Source organism: Stegastes partitus, unplaced genomic scaffold (assembly GCF_000690725.1).
Source record: "Stegastes partitus isolate 25-593 unplaced genomic scaffold, Stegastes_partitus-1.0.2 Scaffold59, whole genome shotgun sequence".
Classification (NCBI taxonomy): domain Eukaryota; kingdom Metazoa; phylum Chordata; class Actinopteri; family Pomacentridae; genus Stegastes; species Stegastes partitus.
The window spans coordinates 808,336-834,545 of NW_007577790.1; the positions used below are offsets into that span (position 1 = coordinate 808,336).

The window sequence follows — 26,210 nt, forward strand, 5'->3', positions numbered from 1 at the left end:
AACAATGAAATACACAATTATAAACTAGGGATAATAATACGAACCATTTGTTTGAAATCTGTGAAATCAGAACTGGTTTTACACGACACAGTGTCAATAAACGACATGTAGTTCTCTCAGCCCATATCAAGTTTACGTTTTATATTGTTACGGTTGTTCAGTGCCATGGAGAGGATGGTAAATGTAATAAACATCTTTATTAACAACTGATAAATTAGAAAAAATGCTGAATGCCACCAAGTGTGACTGAGAGACTGAACCTTGGCTGTGCTAGAAACACTTATGTAAAGGAAGATGAACAGCATGAAGCAATGAACATATTGATTTGATGCAAAATTACACTGTATTTGTCTGCAGGATGCTCAGGAGTTAGTATGCACTGACTGGCATGTGACCGTTCAAATACCTATTTGGCTTAGGAACACATTTGTGAGTGACAGTTTCCATCATCCTCTGTGTTTATATTCAGCGTGACTGCTTATATTTCTAGGAAGAAAAAAAAGATGATATTGGATCTTCACATTTTGATGCCTGACGCTACCTGCTGGGTGCCTGTCTGGGTTAGAGTGAGACATGACACCCTAATAAAAAGGACATGCATTTTAGGATCAGACAGTCAGGAGTAAAACTGGGCAAATGTAGAGACTAACAAAAGCTTCACAGGCAACAAAGGCAAAAAAAAAAAAAGACAACCTGACAACTCGTTCATTGTCAAATGAAGGATGCAGTTTTCTTTTTTTTTTAGACTAAATGCATGGGAGAAATGATCAACAATCACTCTCGCCACGGTCTCACAAACGAGTCTTTGGTAAAATCTGTAACTGAATAGTAAAAGCCTGCTGCAGCTGTTTGTGGCAGATATGTAACAGCAGATGTCAATTCATGGACATCCCTGTCTGCTTCTGACAATGTACAGATATTAACGGATGTGCATGTCTTGTCACATATCCAGTATCTCCTGAAATCCAGAGACAATGTCCAGATAAGAAATTCAATATGCTCTGACAGTCAAATGAGGACATTACTCCAAGTTCTAAAAAGTGACAGGCTATAGCTCCAGTTTATAAAAAAAAAAAAAAAAGTGTATGACAGCAGCCAGAAGAAACAAAGTTTCACTGTACAACCGACGCAATATACAGTGTTGACACAAAAATAGGAACACCTGTGCCGTACTGTAAAATCCAGTCCAATAGCTCTGGAATAAATACAATCACAAGGATGCTACAGATGCTAAAGAACAGGTCTAATTTCAATGTGTGATCACTTTATGGCTATTGTTTGTGGTGATACAATATTATCAGACATCTCCCCCCAGCCATCTCTAAGCAATGCCAGTATTTATTACAGACCAGCTATTCTACCAGGATGACAAATCCTGTGTTCACCCTGTTTAGTACACCAAAGACAACAAACGTTATTCTTATTAGTTATATTATTGATGCCTTCCCAAAGAAAAGAGTTCACATTAATATCATCAATGAAGTAGATGATAATAGATATTAGATATTAGTCCTGATAGTAACAGGAGGAATTTCATCTACATTCACTTTTATTTTGCATGCTTCTTGGGCTTAAATGTTAAGCAAATGTGCTATTTGGAGGAAAAAAAGAATGGAAAGCTTGAGTTAAAAGACTCTTTGAACATCACTGATCCACTTAAAACAGGATAAATACATCCCAGCATTAGGCTTTTCAAGATGTGGAATTTTTAGTGGTTGAAGTTAAGGGATAAATGAGAGAAATATAAATCCATTTTTGAGTAATTAAGACAGTCCACTGATGTGTTTTAAGGATTTAACATCAAATTACAGACTTTCAACAATTTAGAAAGTGATGGGAAGCAGCCAAAAGCTGTAATGAATAAGTGACTTTTAAGGAATTGGTCCAATTCACCACCTGCACCAAGAAAAAAAAAAAAAAAAAGACTTATTTTTTTGTACTATTAATTGAATGTCTGGCTCACCTAGTTCTCCTAAATTCTATCAACCACTGTTCTCATGTTATCCCCTGCCCTCCTCCCTCCCTTCCTCTCTGTTCTCCCCGGAGGCCACAGACATGATCAGCTCTGACGGCACACACATACCAGACATTGCTTACAGATACCGCTTGCCAGAAGAATAGAGTAATTGATGGACAAGTACTGATGATAAAATGTTGCCTCAAAGCAAAAATGACTCCCTCCAGATGTCTTCAATATGCCATGAAAAATTTAATCTGGGGTCAAATACATCTCATGGGACAAATCAATTAGCTGGGGTCAACTTTAATGGTAACTTAAAGTCATGTATTGATCATGCCACATTTATTCTGAATTATTAAAAAAAAACAAAAAAAACAGAAGATAACAATAACATGCATGTTAATTTTTTTTGGACATCGTACTGAATAATTTAGATTTTTAACGATAATATTTCATCACACCAATACTGAAGGCTGGAAACACGAGTTGGCTGTGACGAATTAAATCCATGACAATCGAATGTAAAAATCTTGGAGGAAGTAGAAACTTGGTTTCTGGGTCACTATAGCTCCCAGAAGCCTGTATAGTTTGTAAATGGTAAACCACTAAAATCTAAATTAACTCTTCATGAAAAGAGGAGAATGTGATGGGAATGTAATAGGTTGGTATACAAAGAAGGAAACTGTTTTGTTTTTTGTTTTTTTTGGGGGGCGACATTTGTTGTGATTTTTAGGGTCATTTACCAGAACAACAGGCTTTTGTTTGTGTGTCTTTTTAATTTCCTGTGCATTCTGTTAAAAAGCAAGTGCAACGACCATGCTGTAACTCTAAAAATCTACCTGTCCTACTTATCGTGTCCAAGTCCTTGGAAGCAAGGATGTAAGAATGCAGATTGGGTGGCCAGGAGAGTAAGTCCACTCTGCCATATTGCGTGAGTCCTTGGGAGAAGCATGCATAGACAGATGCAGTTTGTATCTGTCAGGCTGGATATGATCTACGATGCTGGGCCTCCAGCCAGCAGATGGTGGGAGAAATTAAATCTGTGACACAGACTGTCACAATGGAGCTCAAAAATACAGGGTGTGTGTGTGTGTGTGTGTGTGTGTGTGTGTGTGTGTGTGTGTNTGTGTGTGTGTGTGTGTGTGTGTGTGTGTGTGTGTGTGTGTGTGTAAAAAAGCGTGTCCCTGAATGGTTTTGTGTACATGCAGGTTTGTGCCACTGTATTCCTTTAGCATGCTTTGATAAATAGCAGCCTTGTGTAAAATGGACGGCAAACTGGCTGTACCCAAACTAAAGCCAAACGTCCATACCCTGTGTCACTTCCATCAGCAATCTATAGTATGCAAAGCTAAGTAAGAACTGACCGTCTCCCTCTTTAACAGTATAAGAAAACAACTGCAAAAACGTTAGAAGAGACCCAGCAGCATCCAAAAAGTGAATCCCACGGTGTGATAAAGTAATGGGGGAAATAGCAGTTACACAACAGACCTTATTTTGGTCATTGTGGATTATTTGAATAGCGTGGAGGAAAGGAGAGGATTAAGTTGTCGGAGGAGCAGGGTTCGGTATTAAATCATTCCGATATAGCTTCTGTATGTATTTTTCTTGCCAGGGAAGAGGCGCAATGAGATTTCTATGCTGTTTATCCAGTCAGGTTTGTTGTCCACACTTGCCTGGCTCCTGAGATATTTATTACTGGCATTGTGTCGCAGTCATTTTCTGCCTCTGCACCAGGGACTATAATGCATGGCAAGCAAATAAAGGCCCTTTCTAACCGGTGAGGCTGTAATTTGTTTACTGACACCAAACACAAGACCACTAAATACAGTCAGTGCAGTAAAGCTGGGACCCTGTACTGAATTCTGCTTTTAAAAACTGTTAAACTATGCGCAAAAACGGATGACTTTTCAACACTGCCATTTAATTATGGCCTCTTTTTCCATTTTGAAATTAAAAGGCATAAAAATCACTCATAGGGTCGAACTCTATTAATATTATAAGGAGCTTTATCACTCAAAGTTCAATGTTTGGCATGTTTTCACCAAGCAAGGGGCTCCTTTTTTATCAAGTGCAGAAGCTTTGAGTCATTACATATTTCTTGCTTGACCTTTCCAAAAATTACATTTTTTCTTGATTTCACATGTTCAGAAATAAGTTGGCAGGGAACTTCAAAAAACTTCTAGTCTGAAGGAGACACTGTCTAATTCACGCTCTGACAGTGGAGGATTCTGGTAATGATGGGGCTTTTGATCTGCTACCATTAGATAACATTCCTCCTTTCTAGAGACAGGTCCGCTGTCTCCCAAAGGACAAGACAATGTTCTCCACCACAGAAAAAAGAAACCAAGAAAAGCCACAGAGTATACCTTGCTCCGTTTCTGCTCATATTTGAGGAATCTTCTTGAATCACAGGGAACTCAGATATCAGTTTGACATTTTAGTTCGTCTTAAAATATTATGCTGGAGGTATATTGCTGAAACTATTGCCAGAGAAATGTACAGTGGGTGAGTTGAAGCGGATAGGCAGTATAAAATTTTCACTTTCCTGGGATTTGATATATTTGATTAATTCTAATGAAAGCAACCAGCTGTAGTTAAGGTTTCTAGCTTTCAACACATAGTGGTTTAGAAATATAGAAATACTGTAGAGCAAATAGTAATATAATCCCACTCATTCTCACACCATAAAAGGGAACAAAAGCCGTGTACGTGTTTGGAGAGTGTTTTTTTTTTTATATATATGACCTCCATGTCTGTGTTGAATCTCTTGACTAATAATTTCACTAATTTGTGCTCACTTGGAAAATACAACTTATGATTTCTAACTAAGTCTTTTTCACTGTAGGCTTTTCCCAGAACTTGACAGTTTTGCAATTGTCTAATTGCAGATAGAAGCCAGCTAAAATTGTGCAATTTGAAGGTTTTTGCTTGAGGCACTTTCATCGAAATTTAGGTCTGGTTTTAGGGGAAATTCCGATTGCAAAAACCCTAGTCACTGCATCTCAGAGCCACGTCTGGTCTATCATCACTGTTAGTGTCATGGCATGGTTTTGACACCACCTTCGTCATTTCTTGATCTGAGTCATTGCATTTTACATTTTACATCCTCATCAAATGTTAACGGCAATGAAAATATGAAATATTGCCTTGACATGTGGAGGTGGCAGCAGACAGCATTTAAGACTGATGTTGTGAGCTGAGATGTCTTTTCTGGTCAGCAGTAGTTTATTTCATACATCACTGAGACAAGCACCATTTACCTGGACATTTACTGAGGCATGCAATTCAAGGGGGGCGCTCAAGGTCAGAACATTGGCATCGTTACCCAAGTAATGACTCATCTTTCCCTCCGGTCATCTCTTTATACTACTCTACAACAATGCCATACCACCACCACACTATAGTCCACTATAGTCAACACAGAGACAGACAGAGGGGTAGAACAGAGGAAGGGGGAGATGCAGAAAGAGAAAAGATATAGAGACAAGAGGGTAGAAACACAGAAGACGAGGAAAAAAAGAATGAAAGGAGGCAACAGAATTTCTCAATCACACCAGCCCCTCTGGTCTTAAGAAGTCTGCATCATTACTTATCCATACAGGTCAGACATACAGTACACACAGTAGATCAACTCTCTCTCTCTCTCTCACAACACACACACACACACACACACACACACAAATCTGTGAAAAGCAATTTCCCATGTCAGGAAATTATTTAAAATATGAGAAAAAAAAATTGTTGTCACTAAGAACCCTCATAAGTTAGCATGACAGAGTAGCAACAATAACAGAACACATTTTTATACTTTCCATTCCCCTCTTGTGTGTGTGTGTCTCACACACAATGAGGAATGGCTAAGCTGACTTTGGGCCTGTCTCAGTGGTGCGACCTCTTAGGCAGGGGCGTGAGAACTGCGACGAACAAAAAGCGGGGCTGTTACAGCGTGACAGAATTACAGAGTGACTTCAGACTCATGACTGCAAAAGTGCTAAGGCCAAACTTTGCAATTGTGAACACATGCTTTTGCAGCTCCTCACAGGTGAGCAACACATAACGTAGCATCAGCAGACAGATCTCCAAGAGCAAGTCCATGACACGCGTATTTATTTCTACACAACCTGAATTTTCTGTACATTCAAATTTATCTTGAGCATTATTGACAGTTTTTGAGCCAAATCACACTGACTCAGAGAAAGGATGTCAGTGAGGTCAACCTAAAATATAGTTGCAGTTTAATCAATGCTTGAAAGAATTTCTTCAAGTCCCCTGGTGTTACATAAGAAAACGGTACTACTGACACAAAATACATGGGGACCCATTGAATATAGCTAAAAATTGCAAGCAAGTGAAGTGATCCAGACACTATAATGCACTCCTGAATGCTAATACTTTCCTCGACATAGTACAGCCTTCCTTTGAGAATACTAAAAGCATGTGTAAAGCTGCACTGGTATGGCTATAATCCATATTTTGCAGGATTGGCATAACAAAATAAAGAGGCAGTATATGAAATAATCATAATTAATGCTCGACCTTCCTTTACTCCGCTAAAACCTATAATCCAGATCGACTTATTGCTATAATGACTTCACCATTCTCACTGGCTCTCTGTCTGGAGGCACTCAAATGTATGATGATAACTTCATGTGGATGCAAAGTCACATGTACTTTAATTCTTGTGGGCAGCATGAGAGTTTCTCTTTTGGAATGCAAAAACGGGACGTTTTAGCTTATGAAGTCATTTTTTTCAACCTTTATTTATTCAGTGAAGGTTGACTGAGACGTGACATGATTTTCAGCGATGTTCAGCTAAATTTTTCTTTACAGCCAAACAGCCTTTACTGGTTCTGTGCCTTGCTCAAGGACAACACAACGAATTAAGTTTGCAAAAGCACAGCAGGTTTGCCTTTCTCTAGATTTTATTATTTGGTCCAAAATGTGAAAAAAGCTACATTCTGATGCGACACAAACTTCTCAAACCTGCAGGCTACCACTGGCCCATTAAGAAGGAGGATCATTAGTCTCCATCTGTTTGGTGCTGCCCCAGTGTTTTCTTGTGTAGCGTTGCTGATATGAACTTGATGTATCACTAGGCTACAAACAATAGGCTAAAAATAGAGCTGAGCTGACGTCATTGCTGTGTAAGGGGATGTGCGTTGGAGTGTGTTTGTCAGTCAATACGCAATCATTTGCGTGGGGGTGTGTAGACTTGTGCGCAAGTCAAGCCCATCCTAAGGGTTCTGGACAACCAGATTGAAAGAGTTGTTTAGATTGAACATGATGTGTGGCTTTGTTCTTCCCCAGTCTCTGTGACTGCATAATGGAAAAAGAAAAGGTTATCACAAATTGTACAACTTTTTTTTATTTCCTTACTTTTGCAATTTGATGTATGCTGCTAAATACTAAGCTATAAACTATCACTGTGAACTAGGTTGCATCAAACAAACCTATGTCTAACATTTACAATTCAATCTATATGAAGATATTTGCATCTAACAATTATGGGCAAAAAGACTCAATATTGCAGCAATAAGCTTTTACTCTATATCAGTCGATGAGGTTGTCCTCGCCTGTTTTTGCTCACTTCCAGCTCATACAAAAACAACTTGGAAACGTCTTGTTGGCATAAACATTCAGAAATAAATACCTGTGTGCCAAAAGTTTGACAAAGACTTCAACTTTAGCAGCAGCTCGCTTACTTTGGCTGTCTGCCATTTCACTTAGGGCAGGTAATGTAGTAGAGGCTTGCTTGAGTATGTAGGCTGAGAGCAGCTGTCCACAGTTTTTTATGAACCTACATTGTGTTTGTGCAACCAAAACAATGAGCTGAACGTGGCTCACCTCTGCAGAGAGATGGCGACTCAGGTGTTGATGTTTGGTGGAACCATCGACACCAGCAACCCTGTCACTCAGTTTAATAATATCAAAGAGTATCACTTAATGTAGGTCGGGGTAGGTGCATATTATGAAAATTGAACACCAAGCAGTGTTAAATGTAACTTTTCATTTTAATGTGTCTTTATAGATTTAAGAATAGCTAAAAACATTGTCATGGTTAAAGGTCTAGTAACTTTAAATGCTGAAAATGAATCTAGTACATATGCTAGAGTGAAGCCCTCAAGACAAAGGCATTATACAGCATGTGTATGTGTGGTACCTGACCACGGATTTAGCAGCTACCACACTGAGTGCAGGATCACAGAGAGAAGACAACGCCACACAAAGCGCGCCTGCTGGTGAGAACAGTTGCTCACTGTTGAGTAAGACTGTTGTCCGTTTATATTTCTCTAACCGAGGGAATTCGAACTTGGTGTCTTGTTTGGCTACCGCAGCACAAACCCTGTAATTAATCTCATTTCATTCATGCGAGCTTCATGTCATGTTAGTGCTGTTTGTTTGTGCAGGCAACAGCCGTCTTCATGATACAGCGCAAAAGATGGGGTATAAAAGAAAAAAAACGTTCTTCGCACTGAAGAAAAGTCCCTTCGGGAAGATTATGCAAGCCTAGTCGATGATATCGTGAAATCGGCGTGGACAGAGAAAAAAAGAAAGGGTGGGTGTAAGAAAAATGGGATTCAAACGGGGGATGGAAAGGCTGTATTTGAATGAGAGGGGATCTGCTTTAATGCCAGTGTAATGGCTATGGACGGCTCTAATCCTCCCTCTGGCTAGCTCTAGAGCTTTTTTCTTCAAAGTTTCTAATGAAATCAACTCCTGTGGTGACTTGCACCCACATGACAAAATTATAATCAATTAAAGAAGAAATTCATGCTCACAGCTCATTGATATGGAAGGCTGCACAGAGAGAGGTGCAGAACCTCTGTCCACATAAATCAAATGCATTAACTCTATGAGCGAGAAGGGAAAGGAGGTCCACGGAGGTCAACCTGGCTTGCAGGCATGAAGGGTCTCCCACATGTGTAAAACACTCAAACACCAAATAATGTTTATATAACCATGTGAAACCTTGAAGTCTAATGACCAGGCAAGCAACTGTGGATTTATAAATGTTGATTTAATTTATATATTTTAGTCCTCAATTGGTATTTACAGTTGCTTATTATGTTGCTGATTATGGCACTGGTCTGTTATGGTCGAGGATTTAGACCAGGCTAAGTGACTTGTTGAGAGAAGGAGGCAAAGTAAATGTTGCGGTACAGCCAATAAAAAGAGAATATTTCTTAAAATAAGTACCTTCCAGGTCATACATTTGTCTAACTGTGTGCTATCTTATCTAAATATGCATTCCTTGCATTTTTTCACTTTGTGGAGTCTACATTAAGATATACTGTACTCTTTTTGCTCCTCCATGACACTGCCAACACCAGGAATCCACAGTTTGCAAATGTTTATTTATGAATTATTAAAGCATATTTGCTTTTGAGTAAAAGGTCCACTGCACTAGCAGCAGGAAGAGAACAATTTAAGGAAAACTGTGAGAGCAAAAGCAAGATGGAGAGAAAAACCAAGCAAGAAAAAAAAGACTTATCTTACCTTCAAGCACTGTGAGTTTAGCGCTGGTGTTGATCTCACCAGCACTGTTAGTGGCTGTACACTCGTAAATGGCTTCGTCTCTGTGTGTGCGCAGTGGCTGGATCCGCAGCACTGAGCCCGAACCGTCATCGAATTCAATCACCTGAGAGAGCCACGGCAAAGCAAAAGGACGAGAATGTTTTTTTAGAGGTTTACATTTTTCACTTTATTGCAAGATATATACAAAAAGTATTTGTTACTTCAGATTACAGTTTTCATGATTATTGTGTCTCTGATGTGTGAGAGGGGAAAAAAATTAATATTTTCTAGTTTTGCTGCTTTCACTGGTTATCAAAACTGTATTTTTATGTCCTGCTGCAAAAATAGATTTTTTGTTCCCACTACAACAGACAAATGACAAAAAATGTCTCTTAAACATAAGTGAGAATCAATGATGTTATTTACAGTGAGTGTTGATAGGAAGTTGTATTCAAAAACAGTCATGTACAGCACAACCTCAACAATGATCCCATTAAGGAATACCAACTGGGAGCATAAACCACTTGTCCCCCCAGCTACCACAGTTATGTTATTGAGGCACAACTGATCAGAAAGAGCAAGTGTTCCCACCTAAGGCATTTACCTCTGTTCATGAGTTTGACAGAGGGAGGCGAAACACATCAAGTAATAGATCAAGGGGGTGTATGGCCAGAGAGGGTATAGCAGAGTGGAAGGATGAGGGTGTGAAAAGATGGAATAAGATGAAGCGGACTATATAAATCAAGATGGAGGGAGATTAAAGAGAAGGGAGGCACGCCTGGTCTTGGAAAAGACAAGAGCTTGTGTGATGCTCAATAACAGGGCTCCTCATTGTGTGTGCTGTGCAAGTGTGCGATTTGTGTGAATGCTGTAAGTGTGCGTGCATGTGTGGATGCGTCAGTCTTAATGAGAGTGGGTTACAAAAGCAGTCTAATGCCCTAGTCTGTAACGTTTTGTCACGTGTGTTGTGTTTGTGCCTGCCTGTGTAATGTGTGCATATGTAGGTGAGTGTGTGAGTGTTAAGAGAACCAAACGTCATGCATGAGTGCCCACCTCAAAGCGCTGGGAGCTGACTTTCTTGCCTTTCTTCATCCAGGTAATTCTGGGTTTGGGCTCCCCGGTGGCCTGGCACACAAATGATGCAACTCCACCTGAGATGCCCGTCTGGTCCTCGGGGGATTTGACAAAACTTGGCAAGCCTGAGGAAGAAGAAGTGAAGGGGGCAGAGGGAGGGACAGACGTTAAAGACAGGAAAAGAGGTAGAGAGTCAAGGGAGAAGGAGAGCAGAAGGGAGAGGTGAGGGTGATGTTAATGTCTCTGCCACATTAGCATGTAAAACGGGCTTTTCTATGGGTATCACTTTCACTACACAGCGGCAACCATTAGAAAACCGTAGAGGTATTGTTATGGCACACCTGCAGCTTACTTTTGGGGCAGACATCTAGTCTTTGCGTGCTCATCTATGAATGTACCCTGTTGAATTTCTCACCTTTGCTTTGACACAGAATTTTAAACAACCCACCCACAAAATGACACTTGAACAGTTTATTACGTTGTTTAGCATTTAAACAGCAATTTTGTTTGTCAGGCATTTGAACTGGTTGGCAGCTTCCAAAATTCACACAAGGCAGCTGCTATGTTTTGAATCTGTAAATGTTTAGGACTTCCTGGATAACGTGTGTTTACAGCAACATTGTGGGCTACCTTTTAGAACACCTTTAATGGTGGTTTGCCCTGTTTGCCTTTAGGGTTTTACAGAGCACCACACCCAGGATCATTGTGAACAGTTCAATGGAGTGTCTGTTTCACTGACAGCCTGTCAAAGCTGACATGATGCTACAGCAAGCACACCTTAGCTCCATGCTACAGCCACAATGCTTTTTGCTTTATTTACAGCCGCAGACGTGCATAATCCAGGCTTCAGCAACATGACACAACCTCCTTATTACCAGCTCCGTCAGCTCGTGTTTCATCTCCAGAGTCATTAAAGAAGGAGTGGGGAACACCTAAACCGCAGACAAGCAGACTGCCCCATGGAGACATGCACAAAGGGGTAAATCATTATGCTGTGTACACAGAGGAGACGCCAGCCTTCCCGCACTGAGCACACGCTGGGGAAAATCCAGCAATGGCTGCCACCATTCTTCTCTTTTTTATGTGTTCTAATACAACATTGGTGGAAAGCGGTGGGGTGTGGGGGTCAATTTCTAGTTAGCATAACATTACACCTCCTTTGGATATGGAGGGGCTCCTAGTCCACCTGTTATATCATCACTCTCAGCCCTCCCTTGGCGAGAGAAAGAGAGGTGGTGCTGGCTGTCCTTGCTCGAGGATATAACTGCAGCGAAGCTTCCTTCGAGCAATACAGCAATATACAATCAAAGGGTTACTGTACGTCTGCAGGAAGTGAAGTGTGCATGCATGCATAACATTGTGATGTGAGATCTTCACACATGTCCAAATAAAACTGGCTGGAAGAAGACGCATTCTAGACTAAGCATTGCACAACAGACCACTCATGTAAATTAATATAAAATTTTTTAAAAGATTTGAAATTTAAAAAATTTAAAAAAAAATTTAAAAAACGACCTCAGGAGTTAAATGAATTAACAAACCTAAATAAAGTAAAGCAAGACAAAGATTAACTCAATAGGCAACACATATTGATGGTAACATGTAGCAATGTTAGACTAAGAAATTGTGTTGTGTGTTTTGCATTGTTGACAAAATAATAATAAAAAATAGGACTACCTTTTACTCATATTTAAAGTTCGAACAGCAAGTTCTATTTTACAGTGCAAAAACACAAGATCTCTAATGCGGCTCTAATAATAGATACTAATCAGTCACAACACCAAAACCATCTGTCTAATATTGCGTAGGTCCTCGTCGTGCTCCCAGAGCAGCTCTGACCTGTCGGGGCCTGGACACAGGGCCTCTGAGGGTGTCTGGCACTGGGACATTGGCAGCGGATCTTTTATATCCTGTTGGTTGAGGGATGGGCCCTCAGTGGATCGTGCTTTTTCTAGCGCATCGCGTGGATGCTTGATCAGGCTGGGATGCAGGGAACTTGGAAGCCGGTTTAGCACCTCATGCTCTTTATCATGTTCCTCAAACCCTTATTGAGTAATTTTAGTGGAGCGGTGGGGTGCATTGTCCTGCTGAACGACGCCGCTGCTATTTGTGAGTATTGTTTCCAATGGAGGGTGGTTTACTTAGTGTGGAACAAGGCTTTGGTAAGTCTTACATGTCAAAATGACATTCATATGAATGCCAGGACCCAAAGTTTCCCTGGAGAAAATTGCATTGTAGCAAGACAATTAATGTCATTCACTTCATCTGTCAGTGGTTTCAATGTTTTGGACGATTGGTGTATGTTTTACAAACTGTAATACTTTTTTGAAATGACTTGCAAATTGGAGTATCTGACAAGGCTGGGTGCCACAAGTGAATTAAGATAAGCATGCAGATAACAGCTGTGCAGTTGCACTTATTAATATACAGTATCAGTAAAACAGAAGTTAATACCCTGAAACTGTCCTTAAACTCAACACAGAAATGCACTGAGATACCATCTTTCACAGAAATAATGTGCTTTTGACCAGTCTAATAGAGTACATAGCTGTCATGTCACATGTGGATAGTAGCACTGTACTGTAGGTTTACTGTCTAATAAGCGTAACAGATTAAAGCTAATTAAGCTACACAGTCATGATAAGCTAACAATGCCAAAGAAAATGTACTGCAGTGCAGAGTGGTGTGTCAACAGGCAGCTGTGTGTGCTTACGAATGTAAAGTAGTACCACACATACATCCATCCAACTGTGACCTGTGAACCTGTCATAGTCCCTCCACCCACCTGACATTTGAATGATATTTTTGTCCTGGTCCTTCCAGGGGCAAGATTTGGACTGCAACAGCACAGTAATAGCTAATTTTCTATAGCATCAGAATGGGACTGTGACACACTTGCAGGTGGCAGTGGGAGAGCTGCATTAACGATTCTAACCTGATAAGCATTAAGAGTGTATGCCTGAACATGCATCAGTGCGTGCATGGGTGGTGAGCTGGAATCCTCAAGACCTGATTATACAGATATGACTTCCAAGAGTTTCTGCGAACATCTGTCCATCGCAATTCCATTTAAATTGATGTGAGGGCTTTTCACTTTGCTGCTCAGATGGAGGATCAGACAGCATTAAAACAGTTCTCTCCCCCTGCTTTAAATTAAAGGATGTAAGCTCATGTATTGCCACAAACATTTAAGACAAGAACTACTAGATCTTAGATTTTTAGGGATAAACAGAAGAACTGGGTAAACTGGCTTCCCTGAGCTTTTCCCATATTAATCCTTCTAAACAAGCTTCCCCTGAATTTTGACTGTTGGCCTCCGCCTCAAAGGTTAAACTAGGACAAATTCAATGGTGTCCACCGTTAATCCAGATCTCACCAAACATCCAATCACAAAGTCTCAGAAAGATCTGCAGTGACCCTAAACCACTGACTTATAGATGGGGTTAATAGTGGTCCCCACACACTCAAAAAAGGGCACTAGTTCGTGTTTTTCTATCACTGTGCCGCCGCTGGCAGGTGAGGATATCAAACTGTTGAGTTTGTCAGTTCTTTTCTTAGAGAGACAAAATCCAGACTCAACCTTTTTTTTTCCTTGCCTGTGTCCCATTTTCCTGGCTGGCAGGCAGTTGTCACATGAAAACAATAGCAGGGACGAGGTGGAAAACACATAAGCCTACCTATGCAAATCCTTCTCTCAGCCACTGACTGCAAGCTTTGAGCAACACTCTTTCTGTGCTTTGATACATTACATTTGAAACTCCTATCTTGACAAGGCTTTAACGCATGCTCTCTTCTCTCTGGCAATGCATAAAAAGTGCTGCCATAAGTGTCAAGCATAGTTTTGGCTGCAAGCTGCCAGACTTTAGGTGTTGATGTTATTGGCTTATGAATGCCTCACAGTTGCCATATGTTGGCCAAATTACAACAATTGGCTAACTAATATCATGCAAAACCCTAAATTGATTTATCTTGGGTAAAAATCTGGATTACCACTCAATCATTCAAACTACTGGTCTTAATTACCAAATGAATGCACCGGAAAGATCAAAAAGCAATCTACATGCAAAACAGTGTTGCTGTACACAAACAGCAGCATGGCTGGTGGTGGAGTAACAAAAACAAGTTTTTTGTTACTTGAGCAAAAAGCCTTTCATGTTGTTACTAATGAATGGAATAAATGAATTAATCAAAGCAAAAAAACAATACACACAAATGAAAAACCCTCAATGTTCCTCTTCTTATTTTGTGGGACTAATAGGAATCTCTTGTATGCTGCCACATATCCAAATAGACATTGACCTCATTACCAAACAAATTGTAGGGTTATTAGGGAAATTAATGCAAATCCTTTAAATGCTTTATGCAAAAACTTCATGTAGAGTGTTGGTTTAATCTAATACTAGGTAGAAGTAATTTATAGAATAATCATGTATTCTATAGTTTACTGTGCAGTGATTTAAGCGTGGCATCGATTGAAAATCAGAGATGGATATTTGTGCCCTGTGAAATGTAAATTTGACCTTGAATGTAGGCTATTGACAAATCTGCATGGATCCTAGTTTTAAAAAGCACAGCGGAGCCTAAAGACTGCTGATTACTCTGTGTGTGGGGGATTAAACAGCTTCTCTCAGTTAACCTAACGCCTGCAGCAGTATTTGTGGGGTTTGAGGTTGTAAGAGAGATTAAAGGTGTGGGGGTTCCTGAACTCCACGAGTGCAACAGATGTGGTATTTGTCACTAAACCAACCTCCAAATGCTGAGAAGGGTGATCAGAACCCCTGTCAATGAACAGGTACACAGTAGACAACTTTGTCAAGGACCAGAGCAGAGGATATAGGATAAAATAGAAAATGATTGACTAAAACGTGCATTAACACATAGTTGTTCACTGTTCTGATGTCCACAAAGCAGCGTTACTGTATGATATTTTCAAAAGCAGCTAGACAGTTCCCTCTTTTTTCCCTTGCCGGGTGCCTCAGAGCTGGGTTTGTAATAAATGCAGAGACAGCAGGGAGAATTGTGTAAATGGCACTTGTGTGGCTAACAATTAGTGTATTCCCAAGCCTGTGTGAGTGCCCAATGAGAGCTACTCTGTAGTGTAGAGTATCAGGGATCGATAAACACACGGCAGAAAGAAAACCATTAATTCTTATTAATAATGGATTAGCAAGTTATCATTTTCATGAGGCAACACTTAGTGGAAATTTGTCTGATGGTATCAGCACTGGTTGTTTTAATGGAATACTTCCATTAAGGCCTTTTCAGGCCATTAGCAGGCAACTTGTTTGCAATTAATTCCATATAAAGCTGCCTCCCCTGCAAGTTATTTACCCCGATAAAGTCAACAGCACTTCAGGCTGTTTGTTTAAACCAATAAACATCACGTTTGCTATCTAGACTTCTGTTTTACAGCTGAACACCAAGAAGCATTGTGTTATTTGTTTCCCATAATCTCTCCACTTGGTCAGTGTATTACAGGTTAAAATGTTCTTCTTAAATTCTACAGTTTCAAATCTGACAAACTGAATTTGTATTAAAGACAGAAGGGCAAGAGTCATCATGCAGCACAGTGCAGCAGTGCAACAGCTCCACCACTTCTTGCAAAATCAATTTAGGTCACAACTAGTGTTATTTTTTTATTATTATTATCAATAACCTGGAGATTATTCTATCACTTATTCATTTTGTTTATCTGACAAAATATCTGCAAAGCCCAAATGTATTCATTTTACTATGATGTAAGAGAAAGAAAAACATAAAATCCTCAAAATTGATGAGCTGAAGCCATCAAATGTTTAAGCATTTTTGCTTAAAAAGTTCCTGGAACCATTATTATTACAACAGCTGATTCATTTTGCTGACTGACAAATCAATGAATCCATGTAGTGTCAATTGCATCATATTGTTTCGTTTGCTGTGAAATACTAGAATATACAGTAATATGAAAGACACAATGTGTGACAGTTTTCTAGCTCTGGTAATTTCACATAAATATCTTTAGCCAAAATTTTGCAGGAGACAAGGTTCGGTGTCTATCATCAAATCAAGAGGATCCTGAATTCAAACTCAACTAATTTCTTCCCATACTTTAATAGTATTTTGCTGGATGGTTCAGTTTCCATGCACTGTCCTCCCTGACTCATTCATAGTCAGTTCACACTGCAACTACTTACGATAACAGAGACCAGAAAGTTGTTTTCTTCGAATGATAGTATAGTAGCCAAAGATTGATGGAGCTGTAGAAGCATTATCAGAACTTAAGTAAGATGGTAAGGGCAGCGTGATTCATCATTACTGAGACACTGTACTTAGGACAAAATGTCTAAACCTACAGGAGAGAAGAAAAACATCAAACTTTCAATACCCCCGCGGACCACAAAGACAAGCTTTCTATCAGGCCTTCCAGCCTTCTCTGAATTATTCAAGACAGTGGACAAGAAAAAGAACTCTAAGTGCAATTACCCTTCACTCCTCTTTTCCCAGTGTGAGCAACATTAATGTAATGGCTTTCATCTTCTCAAGCCGATTATGAACAGGGAGGCATCTCTCAAGTCTGCTCTCTCTCTCTTCTGGACTGTCAGTCAATATATGACATTTGGAGGAAAAAGGGAAAAAAAGCATCTGCTTTGGTGACTGATTATGGGAGTGGGCATTTAAAGCAGCTGTTTAAAAATATGCACGGATAAATGCTTCATTGTGTACTTTTTGATGGTGAGAATGTGGGTGTTCCTGTTATCACACGATTGGAAGTCTGAGGTGTTATATTACCTGTGGTATTTAAACTGGCGCCCGGCCTAGACGTAGTCTAAGATGACTCAATATCTGTGACTTCTTTTAACCCAACTCATTCCTTAAGGAAAGTTTTAACAGACAATAGACAGATAGGCAGACACTCCATCCAGATTTTTTTTGTTACGCTTTCTTAAGACAAAATAATTTATGTTGCTGATGTTGTTTTAAATTCTGGTGAAAAAAGCATATGAGTGCAACTATAGTAAATGTTTTACAGTTTGGTTTCCTCAGCGTTAGCACTTGTGATCCTTGCTGGTTGGAGATTCACCATATCATTATCTGAAAGCAGCTGATGTTTGGTTCCCCAAGTCTGTGGACAATGCAAATGTAAAATTCACAATTACTCCCTGTCTCCAGTGAACAAGCTTTTTATTCATGTGGCTCTGACATAAAAGAAAAGTCTACTAATGTGTCAGCTGAACTGCACAGCTCATCTGCATAACCCTGGGGCAACATCACCTCCGATGTTCATTTAGTTCACTTGATGAAATGCTCTCATTTGCAATGTCATGAAACTGAGTGGTTTTCCCATTTTGAAGCTGTGAAAAACGACTGATTGTTGCATTTGAAGGCATGTGTGGGTGTCAATCTGGGGACACTTGCATGCAAAACAAAACACAAAGAGAGAAAAGTACATTTTGAGTGTGGCTTGAATGTGTAATAAAGTATAGAGCGTGCCTTCTTTGTAAGGGAGAGTCAAACTACTCCAAAGTTGCTGTTGGAGCACGGACGGAGTTTCGGGCAACTGGTAGGGGGCTTTGTTAACACTGCTAGGCTAAGTCCAATCTTGGCATGCACCCTGACATTAAAAGACCAATGTGGGGAAAATGTTAAGTGTGTTAAGTGATCCTGGGGGATGCTGGGCAGGGGGCTCAGCTGCTGAGATGGCTCCTAGCTTCTTCAGAGATCCCATTTTGGGGTTAGCTCATCATCCATCACCACACACCCCCATTGCGCCCTGACTAACCTCATTAATTAGCCTCCCCTAGATTAGCCTTCCCTCTGAGACCACAATTGTTCTCATGTTCTCACCCACACAGCCTGGAGGCCTTAAGTAAACTCTCCACTAGCCAAAATAAATCATGTTATGGTAGGTATGTAAAACAGCAAAGAGATTCTGACTCTAAAGGTGCTTACATGCTCTCTGTTGCATCACTAATAACTTAGTATCTTTGAAAAGTTAAGGTGACCATGTAGCCATAAAGTAGATACCACCTGAGATTCAAATCTCTTTTCTTCTGCTCCATGTCCACAGGCTGTTGAGTTAAATGCCTTTAAATGCATCTTCGAGGGTGCTCCAAAAGTAAAACAATACAGTGTGGCACTGGGCCTGTAAGTTACTTGATTATGTCCAGCCTAGTGCCAGTTATCTTGAGTTCCTCCCATCTCACCATCTTATCATGCACCACATTAATAAATTAATAGTGTGTGGGCATCATTTAATGCTTCTAATACTCCTCACATTAAATCTCTCAACACAAATTGAGTCCATAATTACTCTTATCATCTTTGGTAATAGTGAATTATTATTATTATTATCATATTTATATAGTAACTGATTTTTTTTTTTTTCAATAAAAATATGAACAAAACAAAGAATTGTTTTTTTTTCCTTCTATTTGTCCTTTTCTGGAAGGACACAGGCATTTCTTGTCGTCTTGTGGCACTGCCGAAACTGGGATGCAGCAGAGGGTCTGGGTGACTGCCTCTGGCCCTGCTATTGAGCTGCCTAATTAAACTATTAATCTCACATCATTAACCTCCAATGACCCTTTCCTCCCTCCATTCCGACATTGCTGCACTGGCTTATGAAAACAACTTCCCATCAAATCTCTCCAACCTCTAAAATGCCACATCCAACACTTGGTCTTGCACATGTTGGTTTCACATATATTGCGTTCTCTATTGTTTAGATCTCCCTCCACCTCAGTCTCTTTCTCAGAGTGCCTGCCTGTATGATGTGTGTGGACCACAGCTGTGTGCTAACTGCATTACTCTCCAAGTGGCTCTCCAAGGTGGATATGGTTACTTTTAATTAAAAAAGAATCAATTTTTGTCCCTGTCAGTTTTTTTTTGAACTGGGTGACCATATGGACACTTAAAAATACAATCCAATTTCCAGCCCTCCAGCCCCCCATCTGGCCACCCATCTCCAAATCACTTTGGCACTTCCATCGCATCATTCCAAAGTAGTAGCTTTACAAATTGCCACATCAATCTACAAACATTATCTTATAGGTTCATGGAGTACATGGCAGATCACAAGGCTTTTTAGACATTCTTGAATGTCTGACAAACCTTGCTATAGTACAGGCTATTGTGGCAAATTTATGTTTAAATTATAGTCAGTATATATTTAGCATAGGGGCCCCATGGGAAAGTCTTGTTTATGGTCTCGCCATTGGACAATAAAGACACACAATGGCAAAGAAACTGTCCAATGAACTAATAAACTGCCCTTACTGTATTAGTGACACACGAGGGATCACAAAAAAATGACACTAAAAAGTTGCAGCATGAGTGAGTGAGTGAGTGAGTGAGTTGATATAAAAAGTAATTTTAATCTTATTAAGTTAATTATGGTGCCACTATAATCTTCCTGCCACTGGGAGTGAAAAGAGTAGACCTGGGTACAAAGGAGGCCTCGGTGATCTTGCCTTACCTCACATGAAAAGCCTCCCAAGATTATAACATGAGAGGAGCGAAAGGAGACACATACATCAAAAGCTTATTAAAGCCAATGAAATAACTCACACTGACAGCACTACAAAAAGATAACCATTACATTTAAGTGCTGGGTATATGTGACTTTGAGGCTGACCTTGTAGGACAGTGGCCTATTGTGTACAAGGAAGCTGTTTAGAGAGCTAGTTGATTAGGCTGAGCTCCCTGGGGATCGATGGCAGGTCTGTGATCAGCACTCAGAGTAATCACACTGTATTGTGTGCCTACTCAATGATGATATAAGATGAATGGTGTCACAGGGCTATAACACTGATAGTGCTGCTGGAGGCTTTCTTGTACTTATTTGTGCTCTAAATCATGATGAATCGTACCATTTAAGTTTAAGCCAAAGAAACAGTATGACAACTACCTTTGAAATGTGGCCAATTTAAACCAGGAAACAATACGCTGTGAACACAATAACCTAGACTTTTTATATAAGGGCATGGCCTAACACTGCATGTTTTTATGTGTGAGCTACCGGTGCTTTCTTTGCCTGCTTAACTTTTTCAAGGGGAAGACAAGGACACCAGACTGAACCAATGTAATCAGAACCTTGCCAGGCACCCCACCTACAATATCTGTCTGGTGTCTGCCCTGTAATACAGGAAATCCAAACCAGAACTATCAAGCTCACATAACTAAGCTGCATACAAATTAAAGGCACCAAATGCACACAACCCTGCCATTAGTGGTAGGTGTTATTTTTGCCCCCCCAACTGTCTTTTTTTAATTCTATGTCTGTTTGCTTTACAGTCTGGGTAATAGCAGTCCTGGGCCTTTTCCCATATGTGCTTAAATTATACTACAACCATAGGTTAACCCCAGACCAGAGCCAGGCTTTTCTCTAAGGCATTTGACTTGTCAAGTTGAAACTCCATATTTTCTCTTGTGCCCCCTATTCATTCATCAGTTTTTGGGTTTATCTTCAATCAAAAGAGCTTGTGCCAGCTTGTTAAATCAGTGTATCTTTGCCCGTTAATTAAAATGCTTGGCTCCGTTTTTTTATCCTTAAATGATATGATCAGTGAAATTAGAGACCTGGACAATCTTGCGCTCATGGAGACTGAGAGGCAGAGAACAAAAACACTAGATTGACAAGTGACTATGTTACACAATAACTCATTGTTCATAGAATGAACACAGTAAAACACACACACGTCAATTGTGTGTCTACCTTTCAATACCTTTGGGCAACAACGCTGTAAAATATTACAGACACATTTACGACAAAATATTCAATAGTTTTAAATGACTTGCAATGCAGTCTATTGTATTTTCTTATTGTTCAGCTCTGCTTGCACCTATATGCACAATAAATATAGACAGCACAGCAGCAGCCCAGCCTAATAACCCAGCCCCATCCAAACTCTGCCCGGCACCAGGCATCTGATAGAACCAACACATTAAGCGAATATCTTGGCACCTTCAGTGACCCTGGCATGACCTTTTCTCTTGATGATCTCCAAAAAGCACATGCAATTGAATTCATTTTGTTCATTTTCTAGGTGGCTATTAAAATGCCGGTATAAAAGACCCAATACACAACATAACAAGACATCAAACAAGCTTCACAACCGGTAAACTGATTACTGATATCACAAATCTTATTTGCTTTCTTAAGAAGAGCGCAAAGCTAGTTATTTATAGACCAAACAGGAATTGTCCTGGAGTTACACAAGTTCTTGCAGATAATTTATCATCAACTATTCATGCTTTATTTAAATAGTTAGATGATTGTTCATATTCACAGTTATATTAAAGCAGGATGCAATATTTTTTGTTGCAAAGGAAAAACAAGAAGACTTGAATTCAATATATGTCTGGAGTTGGATCCAGTGCAGTGGGGCACATGTCTAATTTCTTTCTTAAGCACTGCTGTGCCAGTCAAAGTCTGAATTGGTCCGATCAAATTACAAGCTAAGACAGTCTTGCCAGACCACCAAAAAAGAGACAGGACTGCAAAACTTTTCTGCAAGGTCAGGTTCACAGTGATACTGTGTAAAAGTAGACACACAGTGAGAGACAAAGATGACAACACAGGGCGGAGCAAGAGAAGGCAAAGGGTACAGCAAAACAAATCCTATTCGATGCGTGTTTGAAAGGACAGAGAAGTTGCTGTTGTCGGGTGGAGGAACAGAAGGGGCTGGGGTATAATTGAATTACAGTGACCCTATGACAGCACTATAGGTGAGGTCATGTGTTGAATTAATTCCGTCCCTGACCCCATCTTTGGCAGGGCAGTGCCTCTTGGCTGCCCCCTACACAGAAAGGTGCAGTAATAGTGACACATCTTTTGGAATGACTTCTTTCAGCCAAAACTGTCATCAAGATTGACCACCAGGCACAGAGGCTGATGGATCTTCACACAAGCAGCTATTTCTGTTTGCTGGAACCCACCAAAGACATGAAATGTAAAGGGAAACAATATTCTTTTTAAATGAAGCTATAGACTGCACAGCATGACAGCATGTTTCCTGTGAACATGCATTATATATTCACTTAATGTGCAACAATGTAGTGTGTTACATCAAGCTTGAAAATAACTTTAGTCCTTTTAAATAACAAGAACATCTCTAAACAGGATGAAACTAATCGCTGGAAATGGCAATTCACCGGAAAATACTCTTAACGAATTTGCTATCTGTGGGCAGTGTTGAGTGTATGTGCAGTAAAGAGAGGCTAAAACGCTGTTTGTGTCAAAACACATATGAAGCTGTCTTTTGAGGGAGGGAGCTAAGGCAAAACTTCACAGGTGAATGAAGTTACTTACTGTCTGCCAGAGAGGAGAACACCACGCAGCTGAGTAGAAGCAGGAACAGCAACGCCCATCTGGGCAGGAGGGGCACTGCCAGGTGAATATTATGCACCATGTTCCAAGTTGGCACTGCTCCCTCCTCAGTCCCCTGCTAGACACGTCCCACTCTGACAGGATCAAAGACTAACACCTGGGAGAGAAAACACATGCAGAACAAGGGTACAGAAACATTAGTATTCCAACTCACTATATATTTGCATATATTTGAATGAGCATAATAACACAGTAAAACAGAAATATCAAACGCAAGTCGCAGAGCAGAACCAAAAGAGACAGAATTTTTGTATACTTGTAAGAAAACAACAACATGTAACACTGGAAATCTTTGGTCACGATCAACAAGGCACCTAATACGCACAACAAATCCTGCTCGGGGCAGAGAAAAATACAAGCGAAGTGAATGTAGCACGCAAACTACATCAGCAGAAGCTTTGGAAAACAAATGCAGTACAGTTCAACAAAGAGAAACGATTGGAAAAAATAACACAAAGAAGAGGTGAGGCAGAAGGCTTACGCTTCTCAGTCACCCTCTCACAATGGGGATCAGTTAAAAACCCGGAGGACCTCCTAACCAGAACTCCCTGAGGACCACCGCCCACTTAATGTTCCCCATTAGGAAATTGCGACTGTGTCTTCCAGATGGTTTCAAATCACACAAAGTGCCATGATCTCATAAAATGACAACATGTATGCATACATAAACATTTAACATACAACACGTCCCAAGGGAGACATGGTTGGTCAACAAAGCAGCAGCAGGTGTACCACAAATGAACCATAATTACTGCAGCTTTAAAACAGAAAGCATCACTCCATTGATTTAAGCAGGAAGTGGACACACACAAAGGCTGCACTTGCGAAACTACACAAAAACGGACGCTTTGTCTTTTTAGGAATTACATTTAGTGTAGGGAATTACTCAGCCAACTGATTAAGATTCAGATATATGACCCTCAGTTTGTTATAGCCTCCAGTTTCAATGTCTAATGCTATTACAAATAAAATAACTGTGTATCCCCATAAATTGAGCTAACTAAATTTCTCATCCCTACTCTCTTGCCCATGGCCATCTGTGATGAGTAATCATAATGCTGTAAAGGAGACCACAATATGGTAAGGATAGATATCTCTCTTTTGATGGAATTAAAGCAGTATCTCCAGAGGACGTCAGGAAAAAAAAGCTAAAATGAGAAAAGTTTTAAAAGTTTTAGAGTGAGCCTGCTTTTGTCAAGAGCTTGCTGACAATGATTCTGTACAAAGCTTTTAAAAGAGGCCTGTTGGAATTGAATGGAAAACCTTCTCAACTCATCTGTTCAATCTCACTGCCCAGTTTACAGTGCTGACTGAACAATACTGATTGCTGATATTTGTGAGGAGAAGGAGTGATCCTCACAGTGCGGAATATCTAGAGGCTTGCTGGGTGGCCGGTCAGCTTTAGTCTATTCAGTTCAGCTAAATAAGTTAGAGTGTCAGGAACACAATGCCTCCAGTATCTTGTGGAAAAAAGAACATTCTTAAGCCTGTGGAGGTGTTGAGCAGCCCATTACTCATGTGGCTATTTCAATGCGGGTGGAAACAGAGAAAAACGCATAGAGCGGGCACCTCTTCGACCACCCTCTTTGTTGAACAAGACCAAGAAAAACATTCTGTTAGGCAGAGAGCTTAACAAAGCAAAATTTCAATAGTTCCCTTTTCTTCAGCAGAGCTCTGCTTTAACCTCTTTTGACAAGTCATTTGGCAACGGGAAAACAGGCATGGGTGAGTGAAACGTCGTAATGGAATGCTGTGTGTGAGTCAGGTGGTGCCTCACCTGGGCACAGACACAGACTGGTAGCACTGACAGCTAGCCACCGTTCATCAGTTGCACGAATGCGCCTCTAAGCTTCCATGTCTGCTGAACCAATTTCCAATTCTGAACACACCTTGCATCGAAGGAATTTCCAGACACTGTGTACAGTCAACATCATCTATCGTCAGCGAAAGATCAAGCTGTGATGGCATCAAACTGCATTATACTCTGCCCTGCATGTAGAATTTGGAGAAACACCCACAAGTACAGCTGAAATAATTAAAATTTGTAAGAAAAAGCTACCCTCTGTGACTTCACCTTCAGTGGTAATGAGAAAGAAGGTTATTGTTGGCGTGTTAAGCTGTAGCTGTCTGGGGAAGAAAAAGATACACAAATACACTGTTCAGGGTGCCAAAGAACTTTATCACACCCCCACTCTGCGACCGGAATTAAAGACATTTAGACTCCATTTTTATTTCAAGTTAATACCCCAAGTTAGCTTTGCAAAATGAGTGTAAGTCACATCAAGTTTGTTGGCTGACAAATTTGTTTTGACACTCGTTTTTTGTACGCCAGTGTTGCGCTGGTTCATGGCGGTGGGTAGAGGGAGTGAGTGAGGCTGATAGAGTTGGCTACTCACCGTGCTCCAAACCCTTGGCGGTGGAGGGATATCTTTCACAGCAGATGCCAGAGAGAGGCAGATGCTTTTCATCTTCAATGAGACAAATTCCTAGAGCGAGGCTTATTCTTTATTTATTTAGCTACTTATTTATCCCAGTGCAGCTTGGTCCCTCCCAGCAGCACACAAACACGCTGGGACAACACTTGCCACTATGTGCATTTGTGTTGTGGCGGCGGTGCAAATGAGAAAAGGATAGGGCACCAATGTGGAAATGGTGCAGTGTGATCCAAAATCTGAGCAAGTGGCTCAGCACACAGGAAGACATTGTTTGCAAGTATGTGGGAGAGCGAGAAAAAAACAGTGGGAACATGTAGGGGTGGATGTCTGCCCATATGAGATTATATGTGAATCTTTCTGTCTTGGTAATGACTTCATCCTGTTTTGTGTGTGTGAGCAAGAGAGAACGTGTGTGTTTGTGTGTGTGTGTGTTTGTGTGTGAGAAAGACTGAGTGAGCAGTGCGTAATCATTGGCAAAATGATGAGTCAGATTATTTCAGCAGAAACTGAGATTTTAATTAATATTCACAATAATTAGTCAGAATGAATTCTGAAGCTAAATTGCTTTACAGCTCCATTGCCAGGTTTAAATTAATACAGTTTGAAAACGAAGTGCTAATGTTCCATAAACTACAATGTCACTACATATATTAACGTTCTGTATTACAGATGCAAATTTTGAACAATTTCTTCATTGTTCCTAGAATATTAATCAATAATTGATTAAACAAATTAAGTGCAATGGACATTACTTCGTATACCAAGTAGCTATTTTCAACAACGGACACATGAAATGAGCTGCTACAATGGGTTGGTTACATATGCCATTGAGCTATAGGTGTGCTTCACTAGTAGCTAC

General features: G+C 40.2%; 1 protein-coding gene across 9 annotated transcripts in view; it reads right to left on the reverse strand.

Moving 5' to 3' along the window:
• The window catches only part of LOC103353067 (receptor-type tyrosine-protein phosphatase F), a 167,551-nt gene that overhangs the window by 84,921 nt on the left and 56,420 nt on the right, over window positions 1-26,210 (reverse strand). For all 9 annotated transcript variants that reach the window (XM_008275836.1, XM_008275845.1, XM_008275840.1 and 6 more), the window contains exons 2-4: window positions 22,839-23,013; window positions 10,529-10,674; window positions 9,458-9,599 (exon numbers count right to left, since the gene is read on the reverse strand). In XM_008275836.1, the coding sequence (XP_008274058.1) occupies window positions 9,458-9,599; window positions 10,529-10,674; window positions 22,839-22,938 (388 nt within the window). In that variant the 5' untranslated portion in view covers window positions 22,939-23,013. The remainder of the gene's footprint in view (window positions 1-9,457; window positions 9,600-10,528; window positions 10,675-22,838; window positions 23,014-26,210) is intronic.